General features: G+C 54.2%; 6 protein-coding genes across 6 annotated transcripts; 1 reads left to right on the top strand and 5 right to left on the bottom strand.

Annotated features, from left to right (window-relative positions):
* Positions 1 to 290: 290 nt before the first annotated feature.
* On the bottom strand, positions 291 to 2,279 carry P884DRAFT_283541 (uncharacterized protein). Its single transcript, XM_069443669.1, has 4 exons — positions 1,881 to 2,279; positions 1,652 to 1,792; positions 1,393 to 1,575; positions 291 to 1,296 (listed from the first exon to the last, which is right to left on the bottom strand). The coding sequence occupies exons 1-4, from the start codon at positions 1,900 to 1,902 to the stop codon at positions 644 to 646; spliced, it is 999 nt and encodes a 332-aa protein (XP_069299877.1). The 5' UTR covers positions 1,903 to 2,279; the 3' UTR covers positions 291 to 643.
* P884DRAFT_108996 (uncharacterized protein) lies at positions 1,784 to 2,279 on the bottom strand. The gene is made up of 2 exons (XM_069437064.1): positions 1,881 to 2,279; positions 1,784 to 1,802 (listed from the first exon to the last, which is right to left on the bottom strand). The coding sequence occupies exon 1, from the start codon at positions 2,230 to 2,232 to the stop codon at positions 2,008 to 2,010; it is 225 nt and encodes a 74-aa protein (XP_069299878.1). The 5' UTR covers positions 2,233 to 2,279; the 3' UTR covers positions 1,784 to 1,802; positions 1,881 to 2,007.
* A 583-nt stretch (positions 2,280 to 2,862) lies between these two features.
* Positions 2,863 to 3,875, bottom strand: P884DRAFT_109022 (uncharacterized protein). Its single transcript, XM_069437066.1, has one exon. It carries the CDS (start codon positions 3,616 to 3,618, stop codon positions 2,971 to 2,973), a length of 648 nt encoding a protein of 215 aa, XP_069299879.1. The 5' UTR covers positions 3,619 to 3,875; the 3' UTR covers positions 2,863 to 2,970.
* P884DRAFT_109021 (trimeric LpxA-like protein) lies at positions 3,876 to 5,235 on the bottom strand. Its single transcript, XM_069437065.1, has 3 exons — positions 4,855 to 5,235; positions 4,479 to 4,738; positions 3,876 to 4,233 (listed from the first exon to the last, which is right to left on the bottom strand). The coding sequence occupies exons 1-3, from the start codon at positions 5,040 to 5,042 to the stop codon at positions 4,133 to 4,135; spliced, it is 549 nt and encodes a 182-aa protein (XP_069299880.1). The 5' UTR covers positions 5,043 to 5,235; the 3' UTR covers positions 3,876 to 4,132.
* Positions 4,855 to 5,714, top strand: P884DRAFT_256977 (uncharacterized protein). Its single transcript, XM_069441099.1, has one exon. The coding sequence runs from the start codon at positions 5,023 to 5,025 to the stop codon at positions 5,506 to 5,508; it is 486 nt and encodes a 161-aa protein (XP_069299881.1). The 5' UTR covers positions 4,855 to 5,022; the 3' UTR covers positions 5,509 to 5,714.
* A 3,626-nt stretch (positions 5,715 to 9,340) lies between these two features.
* Positions 9,341 to 12,272, bottom strand: P884DRAFT_321002 (XFP N-terminal domain-containing protein; the record flags this gene model as incomplete). Its single annotated transcript, XM_069445392.1, has 8 exons — positions 12,085 to 12,272; positions 11,951 to 12,025; positions 11,658 to 11,895; positions 11,443 to 11,595; positions 11,070 to 11,379; positions 10,284 to 11,013; positions 9,455 to 10,243; positions 9,341 to 9,384 (listed from the first exon to the last, which is right to left on the bottom strand). The coding sequence occupies exons 1-8, from the start codon at positions 12,245 to 12,247 to the stop codon at positions 9,341 to 9,343; spliced, it is 2,502 nt and encodes an 833-aa protein (XP_069299882.1). The 5' UTR covers positions 12,248 to 12,272.
* Positions 12,273 to 13,370: the final 1,098 nt, after the last annotated feature.

Here is a 13,370-nt window from a genome sequence, read left to right on the forward strand (position 1 = left end):
GATACCGGAAGGTTCTGGTGAGCTGTTCAAGGACATTTGTTCAACAATGACATGTACCCTCGTAGGTACATGCATTAGGGAGAAGTATTGTGTGGTGAGAAATCTATTAGGGAAATTGCACGGCGTCGATAGCATTGCGGATCATCTTGGAGCTGTCATTGCCTAATCATGATATTCATCATGCCGACTTGGCAATATATGATTGTCTTTTCCGGGAAGAAAATATACCTTAGAAACGCTGATTAAATGTTTAAATAAATTCAGAATAGAGTACATTGCTCAAACTGTTCCAGAGATGGGGATTTTCACTCCTATGCGTGACATCGTAGACTCCTCTATAGAGCAAATCTAGGTAATTGCCTAAACTATGTGCAACGAGACAATGTACTCTAGCATCAAGATACTGCGGGGTCGCTGACCGTTGCTGCACATACGCCCTGGGCAATGTTATAGAACGTTTGGTTTGTAAATATTACACCCCGGACCTGGTTCCTGAGATGTAGGCCTAGGTGAAGCCCTATCCATTCCCGAAAACCCCAAATTTGCCTTCCATTGACACAAAACGAAACTCCAGAGCTCACGTCCCGGATGATATTCCGGCAGGCCGGCGTATGTCAGTCCCGTCCAGGTCAGTTTCGGATGATTAGGGTAGTTTTTGCGCCTGCTCTGAGAGAAACTTGCAGGTGTCGTACTGTTTCTCGAAAAAGTTGGTATGATCACGTCTCTGTTTCTGAAGGTCTGCCTCGAGATTCGCCACGCGGCCCGCCACAGCAGTGCTGGAAGCGTTTTCGAGGGCCAACAGCAGGTTCCGGAGGGGCTCGTCGTGTCTTTTCTGGGCGACTTCCACCAGCTCGCGCACGCGGGTTTCGATGTTGGCCATCATCTGTTGGTACATTGTGTTGGTGACGGGAGGCGCACCCGTAGCTGGGAGCTTGCGCATCCAGGCTATGTAGTCGGCGACGATGTTGGCGATGCCCACAACCTCGCACTCCCGGCGTATCACAGCCGAGCAATAAGCACCAAGCGCGTCGACGACAGCCGAGCCGGTTACATCATCTGTGCTTCCCGTGCCGCTCCTCGCATCAGCGTCGCGCGAGGAGGGCGGGGTGAACGTGGAAGTACCGCGGGGGCTGGACAATGACCCATGGCCCGCCTCTTGGCAGGCCGCCTGTCCTTGTTCATGGCCCTTGTCGTTGCCGGTGGAGGGAAATCCGAGTTGAAATGAGAGGTCGGCCGGTGCCCTGTCAAAATCCATCGGCTCCCCGGCTCGCGAATCGGTCGAGCCGTTCCTCTCCGCTACTTCCATCTGACCAACTGGCAGCTGCAACGGCTGCGGGCCGGACGAGGGCCGATTGGATTGCTGGTGCATCAGGCTCTGTTGGCCGATCTGACATGCGAAAAAGCCATTCGCGACTCCTAGCGGCGTGGCTGGGGGTTCGGCGGAGAGGTTAGGCGGTGCCAGAGTCGAGAAGTCGGACATGGCCGGCCAGTCGAAGTTGTACGACCACCTCGTCGGGGTTGCGTCCGCGTAGCTGGAGTACGCGCGCATCTTGAGGATCATGTTCTCCGTCTCGTCTTTAGACGCGCGGGAGCTTGTCAACGAGTACACGAACCAAGGGAATCATATTTTGAAGGTCTGAAGGGGGCTCACTCAAGCGTTTTTGCAAGGCCTCGATTGTCTCGTTCAGATTGGCCTTGGTCGGCCGCTGTGCTGGCAAATAGACGCATTCCTCGCCCGCTTGGAGGCATTTCGCGTATGCTGGTTGTTCGCCCGGGCAGCGAACCTTGCGATCTCGGCAGAGCTTCTCCCAGGTCAGTAATGCCGAGGGCTGAAACCTCCTGAACCAGGCAAATAAAGGTACTTCTAAAAGCCAACTTACACGCTATGCGGCGCGAGTTCATTGTGTTTGTTGTTTAATAGATGACGGGACTCGCAAACTCGGACTGAGTTGGTTCCTTGTACCGCAGATCAGCCCCTACCGTGGTGAAGCATCTATTACCAAGTTATCACCACTGTTCTAGACTCTTTGCCCTTTTTGTCACCACCAAAGAAGAGCACGCAGATAAGCGTGGGGGAGCTACCACGTGATGTAGCATGCGGTCATCGTAAGCAGTTGGGAACAAATTGCGCCCACGCGGCAGGTACTCATGTTTGAGCTCATGCACCGCGAACAAATGGGGCTTGGCCAATGAGGCAAGAAACATTCCCAGATAAGTTGAGAAGGATAACATAGGTAGTTATAGTGAACTTCAAGTACCTATACTTTATGTATGATAGGTTTTATTCAGACGAAGTATAGAAGCACCACAAGTGCTTAATTAATTTCCTCGAATTTGCCAGGGCACGCACTGCCTTAGGTTGGTACTTGGATTTTCTTATATAATAATAGCAACACGTAGAAGCCAAAAATAGTTGCGATTGAAGCATAATTACCCGAGGTTGCTAAAGAAAGAGTGGTGCTGAAACCGAGTAAAAAACCAATCAAGAACGGAATTAGATCGACTAATTAGTATGGGTGACACTAGAGGGCTGCGAAGTAAAACCAATGCAACGCCTGATTAGGTTTTTCAGGTACAATAATAGTCTTTATCATGAACCGGGCTCTTTTAGCACCTACGGGCTGCGACGGGCTGCCGATGTGTCACCAAATCCGCACAACAGCAACAGCAACGTACTCGTTAATTAGTCCATGCGTATCGGTTCTGCGGTGTGGCGATGCGCAAATGTGCCAATGCGACCCGCTTGCTCGATGATCGGATAGGCCCGGGTTCGTGAAATCGCAAAAAAACAAGAACCCGATCTTCGGGCGTCCATTAAAACCAAACAAGCCGACTCCTTCGGACCTTGGAGAAAATTCCATGCCGGTCCCATCTTCTATCCCCTGAGCCCGGTATCCGACCCGAGAAAGCAGAAAGGATGCCCTTCATAGACGCCATTTCCCAATCTACAAGATGTACGCAGCCGCAGCCTTACAAGTATCCTGAGCCGGTGGCCCTTTGCGAGACTTTACTCGCCCCCAGGTATAATCCCAACAAGAAACACAGAACAATCGAGACGGTCACAACCGCCATAGCCGCAATTGCCTTCGTCGCCCATGCCTTCTTCCGTCGCCGATGTTGCTGTCTTCGCCGCCGCAGCAACAAGGCCCTGACCATCCTATCCATATCTCGGTCGATGTTGAACCGTTCCCTTGGTCCAGCACGCAGGAGGCGACTATGGTGCGCCGTCGACCCGGACACAACTGAAAAGCGCCGCCTCGGAGTTGTCGCCGCCTGGCGGAATAAAAGGCCGCGCTCGTCCGGATCTTCGTCGTCGTCATCCGGTTCATCCCCACTCTCCATCCCTAGCAGCTCCAGCAGGTCGAAATCCAGCAACCCCTCCTCTTCCTCCGCTTCTTCTCCGTCCCCTTCCCCTTCGTCTTCTTCATCTACCGCTTCTTCTTTCCCACGACTCGTTGCCACTGTTGGCGAACCGGAGACGGGAGTCCGAGTTGAGTGAGAATCAGAAGCAGCAGCATCAGCAGCAGTCGAAGAAGAGCGGGCGGAAGCGCAACACCGCCGCCTCTTTCCCGTACCCGCCAGTGGCAGCGGGAGCGGGAGGCGGTTGCTCAGCGCCATGGCCTCGGTCAGCGTATGCGTGACAACAGCGGCATCAGGCGGAGTCGGCGGGATGTCGTGAACCGAGCCTACGACGCGTGCGGGGATGCCGAAGGCGACGCTTAGGGGCGGAACGTCGTGCTTCACGAGGGAGCAGGCGCCGATCACTGCGCCGGAGCCTATCGTCACGCCGCCTCTGAACCGTGGGGAGGAGGGGTCCAGTAGTTAGCTTCAAAGACCTTTTCTGAGATAGGGGTAAGGGGAGGATTTAGTTCAACTGCGGAGGGATGGATCATTAGGTGATGAGAACATCCATTCATGGACAATGAGGAGCGCTGGGTAAGAATAACCCCCCCCTACCACCCCCAAAAAAGAAGAGAGAGAGAGAGAGAGAGAAAGAGGAAAGACGGAAGAAAAAATAAGATATAGAAAATGAGGAAGAAGACAGAAGAATGAGAGTATGCAACGAGAAGGGACTTGGGTTTTGGTGTGGTGAGAGCGAAATGCCGACGTCGATTGCCAGAAGCAGAGAAACCTACAAGATGGTGACATTGGCTCCGATCCAGACGTTATCGCCAATCGTAACGGGCTGACCAATGCTGTGCTTCTGGAGACGCTCGTCGAGTCGCACGGGATCTGTGGGTTTTTTTTTTTTTTTCGTCCATTTAGCCGTCTCCATTCTCGCGGGGCCTGCAGGCTGACACAACCGGCACAAGCGCGCAAGCTACCAGGCAGGGGGCCGCCATGCAGATCGGGGATATTCGGCTGACGGCACGGGAACGGCACCCGAGAGAAAGGAGCGCGGTTTCGAGCCCGGGGGTCTTGGCTGGATCGGGAGAGAAGGGGGAGAGGACGGAGGAAAAAGTTTGGATTAGACTCACGAGTAACCCCGACGATGCAGCAGTTAGGGCCAATGTTGCAGCCTTCGCCAATGACCACGTCGGCCACGGGAGTGTCCATGATCATGCAGTTCCTGTTGATGAAGGTAGAACCCCCGATGTGCAGGCGGATGCCATAGTCGATAAAGACGGGCGGTTTGACAAACGGCGTCTTGGCCTTGAGTGTTGGGTCGGCGAAGGTTTGGTCGTGGGTGACGGCCAAGATGCCGTCTTCAGCCCGGTCGCGGTCCGGCCGTACAATGCTGCAGAAATGTTAGTTCGCCTTGATTTAGACCCCCCACACCCGAAGGTGGATAGCCTTCCGGACGGGGGAAAGGAAAGGGGGATGTCTCTCCGGCGCCTGGGTGGGTCGACGTACTCAAGCCACCTCTGGCTCCGCTCCTCCGGGTCCGCATCGTCTGGAGTACTATTGAAGACGCGACATGCTTGTGCACACCGGTTCCGCACCGCACGGAAGTCGGAATTGCCGGCGGGGAAGATGACCTCGGGGAAGTGACTGACTTCAACTTCCTCGTGCGCCCTGTCGATGGTGGATTCGCTGCTCATGGCCGTGGTTGACGGCGGTCAGTCGCCGGATTCGCAGTCGTTGGATGCCGGGCTTGAATTTGGCGTTAAATTCTCTGGATCGCGTTGGCAGAAATGGGAGACAGTCCCGAATGAAGAAGCAACCAGGAAGGGTAAGCACGTAATGCCTCCTCTCAGGGAGTCTCTGCACTGCCTTAATAGCCGGCAGAGACCGGCTGTTGGCCTATTTCTAGGCCCTCGTGCTGAGGCCAAACGGAGTCGTGTCTGCTCACTCGACACCGGGAGTAGCCCGAGAGGGAGGGTGGTGTCGAGGAGCCCCTCCCCCCGGCAGCCGTGCCAGGCTGTGGCTGCGCAAATGTACGAAGTAGCTGGGTCGGGGGACAGAGGGATATGCGGGCGGGCCAGTGTCAGCTGTCGAGCCTCGGTTCCCTCCAGGAGCGGTCGATGTGCTTTTCGACGAACTGGTGCCTGGGGCCGCTGTTCATAGTAGTGGTGTTAAACGTCGACGGGGGGCCTGTTTCCTCGAGCGCGGTGTGCTGAGTGCAAACGAAGGGTGAGCCTGGAAGCCGCTGGATTGGCCGAGCTGCCGTCTTAAACGGGGAGGTAAGGTCAGCAAATTCGGAATTGCCCCCCGCGCATGTTTTCGACTTCCCGGACACTACACCTCCTCCGGGATTCTGAATCCTAGCGTGGTACGTGGGTCCTGCGCCAAAAAAGCCACTGGCGGCAAGTACCGCGCTAGGATTCAGAATCCTGGAGGAGGTGTAGTGCAATGTCTTGCACGGAATACTCCGTAGTACAATACGGATTACAGTTACTAGTGTGAGTATGCATGAAATACTGTACTCTTGGTGCACCCTCCCCTCGTTCCTGTCCCCATCCACACCCAGGAATCTGAATCCCGCGGTTGATGACACGCATGGGCTTCGGGTGGTGGGTGTTCACACCATGTGTTTTCACTTCAGTGGGCGCCCCTGGGGTGGTTCTCCGCAAATATGGCTGCACGGCTCTTCCCCTGTCATCCAGTGCTGTCCTACACTAGTGTACTTTGTACTTGGTAGTGTAGTTAATAACTAGTCGTGTGACAAACCCCGGGTAACCCCCTCCCCTGTCTCCTACCAGGATAGGTTTATGCACTGCAGGGCAAATCCGCTCCGTGCTTGAAGCCCTGCATATGGTGGGACGGGGAGCCAGTGGTGGGTACACGGGTGGTCCCAGTTGGTTCCCCTACACTAGTGCAAGCTAGCGGAAATCTAGTTCTTGCGATGTGCCACCAGCCCGCATCTTCTCCGGGCTTCAATGCAGCGAACAAGGAAAAAAATAAGTTAGAGTGGGGAGGGGGGTGAGAAAGGTGTCAGGTAATTCAATCGGTGGTCCTTGCAGTTAGGGCGGGACGGCGCTGGTCCCCGGTATTGCACCGGTTGAGCTGGGGCCCAACACCGTTTCGTGTGTCTTGCCAAGGATGATGTTCGCCTTGAGGGAGACACGGATTCAGCGGTTTTGGGGTTGTGATTCCGCGGGGCCCACTGCCCTTGCACGCTCCACTGGACCGGGCGATCCGACCAGTCCGGGGCCGCCGCGGCTGCCTCCCCGGACGCCTCCCTGCCAGGGTTGCACGACCGGCCACAGTGCAGATGGGGCAGTTGAGCCGGCTGATGGTTCCGGCGACTTGCTAGCCCCAGAGCCTGGTTAGCAATTCCAAGTTTGCGCGACGCGCTACCATGGGGGTGTTCTTAGGGGCCGGCTTTTGCTTTTTTTTATGCTCGCGTGAGCCTGAGTCCTTGTTTTGCGTCGTACAGAGTAGAAGTACTTCGTTTGCAAGAGTTCGAGGTTTGAGAGAAGAGGGGGTGGATCATGATACGCGCCTGCGCACAGGAGACTTACCATATGATCACCTTTATCATGTTGTACGAAAATGGCACATACTAGTGTGTATGGAGGTTCTAACCATCTCAATACCGAAGCCCGGCTTTAAATGTATACATGTACTGTACAGGACACCACACTAATCCAACGCAATGGCGTTGCAACCCTTCGGCGTCCCCTTCCGGGAGCGTTTTTATACTCCAAGCTGCGGCGTAGACGGAACAATTCCTACAAACGGCACCCTCTTTAACGATCTTATGTTTGCTGCCGACAGGACCGACCCTATGACAAGGATGAGGGGAGCCTTGGCCGTTTTTTAGTCTGGCTTGCAGAACGTTTAACAAACCGACGACACCGGTAGATCTTCGCTCGTCCTAGGCTTTTGACAGCAGACGGGGCTTTTTAAACTTGTCTAGGAATCTTCAAGAGTCCGGAGGTCGCACGTAGGGTACGAGTATACAAGTATGTTGAGACAATGGCTATGACATTTGCGCATGATCTCCCGGATTGGGGATGTTGGCGGGTCAAAGAGGGAACGGGGTGGTGGATGACTCTTCGAACAAGTTCATCAACCCGAGTGAGCCGCAGGCGACAAGCTGCACTTGTCCATCAGAATTGTCCATTTACGAAGGGGAAAAAATGGTGGGGGGGCGGGGGGGCGGCCAGACTTTCAGGCAAGGGCCAAGGCACCGCCGAGCCTACACTACTTCGCGAGGTGAGAGATCCCCATCGGCAGCATCGATGGCAGGGTCGCAACAGCAGCGGGCGGCAGCACCCGATACCAGGCACTTGCAGGCCTTGTATTTGTGTTCAATGGCCATAATTATGCAGCGAACGAGGGCCGTAGATCTATAACTATATACTACATGTAACCTTCAGTTGCGCGGTTTACGGAATGTTCTGTAGTGTTACACAAGGGGAAGTGTAGGCGAGCGCTATCACCCGGAGATGGCCGCGTTGGCGCATATCAGCGCATATCAAAACCAGTGACGAGCATGCGGCATACGGGATCCGATCCTGCGACGGCCGCGGACGGGCGATCATCCCGCGGGCCCGCCCCGCGTCCGCCGATGGCCGACGCTCCCGCAGCCCCTTTCCCCTCTTCCTCGTGCTGTACTGTCAGGTCCCTCCGCATTACCAATTCGTACCCTCTGGTGTATGCGCGGGGTATGCATAACAGTCCACTACGATGTGCATGTATGTAATTCGTGTTTGGCACTGCAGCGTGCCATTGACGGGTGAAACCGTACATGGGAGAGTGAGGGCCGGAAAATGTTCCGGTTCGGTAATGTACGTATATACGCAGTACTGTGTATAGCTATGCAAAGGTTGGTTTTAGTGGGGCAGGCCCGGCAGTGAAGAAAACTCCGGAGCTAACTAGTCCTGGCGGTAAACCTTCGGCGGTGACGATGCTGGTGCAACACAACGTTAAACAAGCAGTGTGGATGCTGGACGACGATAGGAAAAGGCTGCAACAGGAGTTTTCGGGAGCAAGTCTCCAGACGTACTCGGATGGTGCGTTTGACGGGCTATCAGCTGATGCAGCGGATAGAGGTATCAACGACTAATAATGTCCAAGTCTCATCATGATGATGGCGAAGAGTATGACACTAACCACTCTTTGGACCTGTAGTGTAAAGGAATGGAAGCCCATCAAAATGCTACTAAAACGATAGGGAGAGGAGAAACCCGAGAGCCTCGGAAACAAACTGGGATCGCACACTGTCCGTCTCCAGCCATGCGTTTTTCGCACAGGGTCCGATGCCAGTAAACGTCAGCATCACCTCCGCGCAGCTGCGCATGATTAAAATCAAGTTTTGGGGGCGAGGGCGGGTTTTTGTTCTCCACAGAAGGGGGCAACTAAACAAGAAAGTAGAGTAAAGGTTTAGAGTAAACCCGCGCCTACCATATGATATGTACGCCAGTTAGTAATTCCTTAAATGACCGGCCATGAGGGTTGTCGGGAGTTCACGTTAGTACTGGGAAATGATGATGCGGTTTGGGCTGCCTCGACTGGTCTTTCGCTGCGGATTAATTAATCCACATGCCAGAAGTGATTCAGCCAGGTGGAGGTGAGTAGATCGAATCTGTTCTGCAGCAAGTCGCATGACAAAAAGCGCCTCGCCCAGGACATCGATGGACGGTTGAACAGTTCAACCACAAATGTCTAGCAGCCGAACCATCAACAGGGTTCAGCATGCGCACAACACCTAGCCGATGAGCCAGTCATCTCCCGAGGAGAAGGCAAGGCTATTACCACAAATGCAGGAAGCATGTATGGATGAATAATTTTGGCATCGCAGGGATACGGTTAAGTTCAGCTACTCCTGGCCATCTCCGAGAATCCCCGACCGCCCCATCATCAAGACGCGGGCGACTCACAGGACAAGTCACACGGCACCCATCACCCAGCGCCACCCCGGTTTCGGGCCGGGCCCTCTCCTTGCCGCGGCTTAGTTGTGATCAAAGTCGGGTGGCTTGTAGATGTCGTCGGGATCTGCATGACGTGTCAGCTTGCCCTCCCTCCCGACCAAGTCCAAAGACACCCTGGTGGTGGCGAGACTTACCCTTCCCATGTTGGACAATGAACCGCCTGACCTCATCCACCCGCGCATCCATATCCTTAATGAGCGCTTCAGCCTTTTCCCTCACCTCCACGTTCCTCTCTGCCGTGACCTGCAGCGCCTTCCTTGCCAGGTCGAACCGGCTCACCCTATTGACGAGCATCATGTCAAACGGCGTTGTCGTGCTGCCCTCCTCGCGGTACCCGGCGATGCTCATGCGTGCGGTGCCGGGGTGACCGAACAGCAGGCCCTGTAGCTCAGTGGCGTAGCCGTGGTAGTTGAACAGCACGGGGCGGTCGGCCGTGAAGAGGTCGACAAAGGCATCGCGGCTCAGCGCGTGCGGGTGCTGAGCCTCGGGCGCCAGGATCATCAGGTCCGTCACGTTGACGACGCGGACGCGCAGCTGCGGGCACAGGGCCCGCAGTAGCTCGGCCGCCTTGACCGTCTCAAAGGTCACCTCGACGCCGATGCCGGCCAGCACAACGTCCGGCTCATCTTCCTGCGCCTGCCGGGATGGGTCGGGAGGGGACGAGGCGAAAGCCCAAACGGAGGCGCCACGGCGGCAATGCTCGGCCGCTTCCTCGGGTGACAGGTACACTGCCGTGGGCTGCTTGGAACCGATGATGAGGTTTGTCTTATTGCGTGACTGGAGGCAGTGGTGGACGGTGCTGAGGAAGCAGTTCGCGTCCGGAGGGAGGTAGACCTGCACCAGGAGTCGGCAGTGTGAGCAAGAGTGTAAGACACGGTGGCGGGCTGCAGAGGGGAGGCCGGGAGGGTGAAGAGATATGTAAGCTTACCCTAGCTGCCCTGGGCTTGACGTTCAAGACTGCACCGATAAACGACGGGTTCTGGTGCGAGAACCCATTGTGCTCTTGCCGAGTCCACGTGCTCGTCTCGATATAGTTGATCGACGGCAGGTCGCCGCGCCACTTGACCTCACATGCGATCTTGACGAACTTGGAGTACTGAACCATCATGGTGTGCACGATGCCCAGGAATGACTCGTAGCTCGGGAAGATGGCGGTCCGGCCCGTCAATGTGTACCCTTGCATGAAGCCCTGGCAGATGTGCTCTGAGAGCACCTCAATCACGCGCCCACCGTTGGCTCGCGAGTACTGGTCCCACTGGAAGTTACGTTGCGAATGGTCCAGCACCGCGTCGAGCTTGTTGCTCTCCAGCTCATCAGGCGAGAAGAGTCTGATCGTCTTGGGGTTCTCCTGGAAGACCTTGTCAAGGAACTTGCCGGTGACCTTCATACAACTCTCCTCGCTGCCCTTCTCGACGCCAAACGGTTGCCAGTCGACGGCCTTAAGGCCAATGAAAGGGTCGTATGCCGCCTTGAGCTGACCGAGTTTCTTCTCGTCCTTGCGAGGCAAAAGAGCGAGAACGGTCTCGGTCGGCTTCCCGTCCTTGAGGAGCTCACTGATTTCATAGCTCGACAGCCAGTTGTCGAGCGCTTTGAGCTGTGTTGGGTCGCTGTTGGCCTTGGGCAAAGGAACCTGATGAGCATGAAAGGATCCTTCGATGAGGTTGCCCTCAACCTCCTTGGGCCCAGTCCAACCCTACAGAGTGTCAGTCTTTGCCGGCGTTCGCGAAACTTCAGAGCCATCGTCCTTACCTTCGGCGTTCTCAACACTATCATCGGCCATCGTGGCTTCTCTATCGGCTTCCCCGACCGCGCCGCCTGCTGAATCTTCTTGATCTCAGCTACGGCCCACTCAAGGGCGTTCTGTAGCTCGTCGTCGATGTCTTCCAGATCTTCCACTATGCGGACTTGATAGCCGTAGCCGCTGAACAAGCAAACGATCTCTTTGTCGTCCATACAGCCGAATATGGTCCGTTCGCTGATCTTGAACCCGTTGGCATGGAGAATGGGAATGACGGCCCCCGATTCGGCAGGGTCAAGGTACTTGATGGCATGCCAGGCCCTGGTTGGGTACGTAAGTATACGGTGTGCGCCACAAGGAAGCTGTTGAGATTGTTCGACTTACGTAGCAGTCGGCCCCGTCTCGGCCTCCCCATCGCCAACGATGCAAGTGACGATGAGGTCCGGATTATCCATGACTGCACCGAAGGATACGGCCAGCGCATACCCCAGCTCGCCGCCCTCGTGGATGGATCCGGGAGTCTCGGCGTTGATGTGGCTTGGATGCTGCGTCAGCCGCAGTTCCTGAGGCGACAATTCAATGGTCGCGAGAAAACACACCTCGGAAAGCCCCCGGGAACGGAGAATCTAGTGATCAAGTTTCGCAACCCTTCCGCATTCCTGTCGTACTGGCCAGGGTAGAACTTCTCCAGAGAGCCCTCGAGCCACAACGCAGCCAACGCGCCAGGCGCACCGTGCCCTGGACCAATAACATAGATCATGTCGAGGTCGTGGTTGCGGATGAGCAGGTTGAGGTGGGACCACACTAAGATGAGACCCGGACATGTTCCCCAGTGGCCTGTCATCCTATGTTAGACATTGCTGAAGGAATGAGAAGCAAGAGGCAGGCCTACCTAAGAGTCGAGGCTTGATATTTTCCAGCTTCAGTTCGGAGTCAAGAAGGACATTGTCCCGGAGGAATATCATCGCTGAGATGTCAATGTGAGTTACAGGTTTAAACTAAGAAATGGAATTGAGAGGAAACTACCTGCTGTGATGTACTCTGCCGCCCGCTGGAAGCTTCTCAATGACTGTCGGACGTCATCTTGCAGCGGCTTCTTCTCGGGCTGCACCGCCAGCTCCAGCACGCTGTCTGGGAGGTGAGACGGGAGAGGAGGGGGATTCGCGATCGGAATCTGTTTTCTAGGCATTGTAGCGACCTAGTGAGCGATGTGCAAGGGACTCGGAGGCTTCACGGTTATTTGGCGATATATTAGAATTATCGATAGAGCCTACTTGCTGATGACGGCGGGTAGCTCGAGTCGTGTGGAAGGATAGAGAAAAAGACAGTAGGAGAACCGGTATGCCAAGTGACTGATAAAGGTGAGGAAAGGGCATGTGAACGTGAGAATCTGTTTCGTTACCAGAGCACTGTTCAGGTGCTAGGAAGTGTATACTAGACTGGTGACGTGTGGTATGACGTAGTTGATATCACTAAGCTACTAGAAGACCACGGAGAGAAGGGGAAAAGTGGTCCGGGTGGTCAGCCGCTCACTAGAATCTGCAATATATAGGACGAAATACTTCAATGCAAATTAAAGGAGCTTATAAGTGGGTTAATCCTAAAGATAGTCAATAGTCTGAATGGTGATTATAGCAGACCATGTTATATGCTTCTTACTAGACGTACAATTTGTAGTCAAAAGTTCTGCTGTCATTATACTAAGATTATAATTAGTAAGGCAAAGAGGGAAGCAGGGGTAGAGGACAAACCTACCATCAGAGTATAGGGGCGCCATTGTGAAACGGGTGGTGCTAATTAAATCCTCTAGAATAATAAAAAGGCTTCTCTTACATCCTTACAAATACCTATCCAAAACATACAAAACTACCACCGTTCGAAAGCTCTTCAAGAACACTAACTAATAATACCACTTTCGACCACATACAAGCTATAGCAGCCGCGCAAGGGGCACTACTAATGTGGTAGCCAGACCTGACTATAACCGACGCTTATAAATTTTTCAGCTATACGTAACACTATACTAGCCGCCCTAACCTATAGGGCGTTATTAGTTTAAGCTTATTACTAAGCTACTAAGTAGAGATATCTATAGCTCCTAGCTAATTAAAGGAGAGCTATTATAAATATACCTAACTATACTAGTAATAAAGTATAGAGGGCCGATACTATATACTAATAGATATAACCTTATAAGGTAGTAGATAGGGTTAGGATATAGCTAGAAGAATAAGTAGTAGATTTAGGGTATAAAATATATCTATTAGATTACTAATCCGGAGAGGACGTTTTCCTCCCTAAGGATTAATTTC

The sequence above is a fragment of the Thermothelomyces heterothallicus genome (assembly GCF_042370625.1).
Source record: "Thermothelomyces heterothallicus CBS 202.75 unplaced genomic scaffold P884_scaffold_5, whole genome shotgun sequence".
Taxonomy (NCBI): domain Eukaryota; kingdom Fungi; phylum Ascomycota; class Sordariomycetes; order Sordariales; family Chaetomiaceae; genus Thermothelomyces; species Thermothelomyces heterothallicus.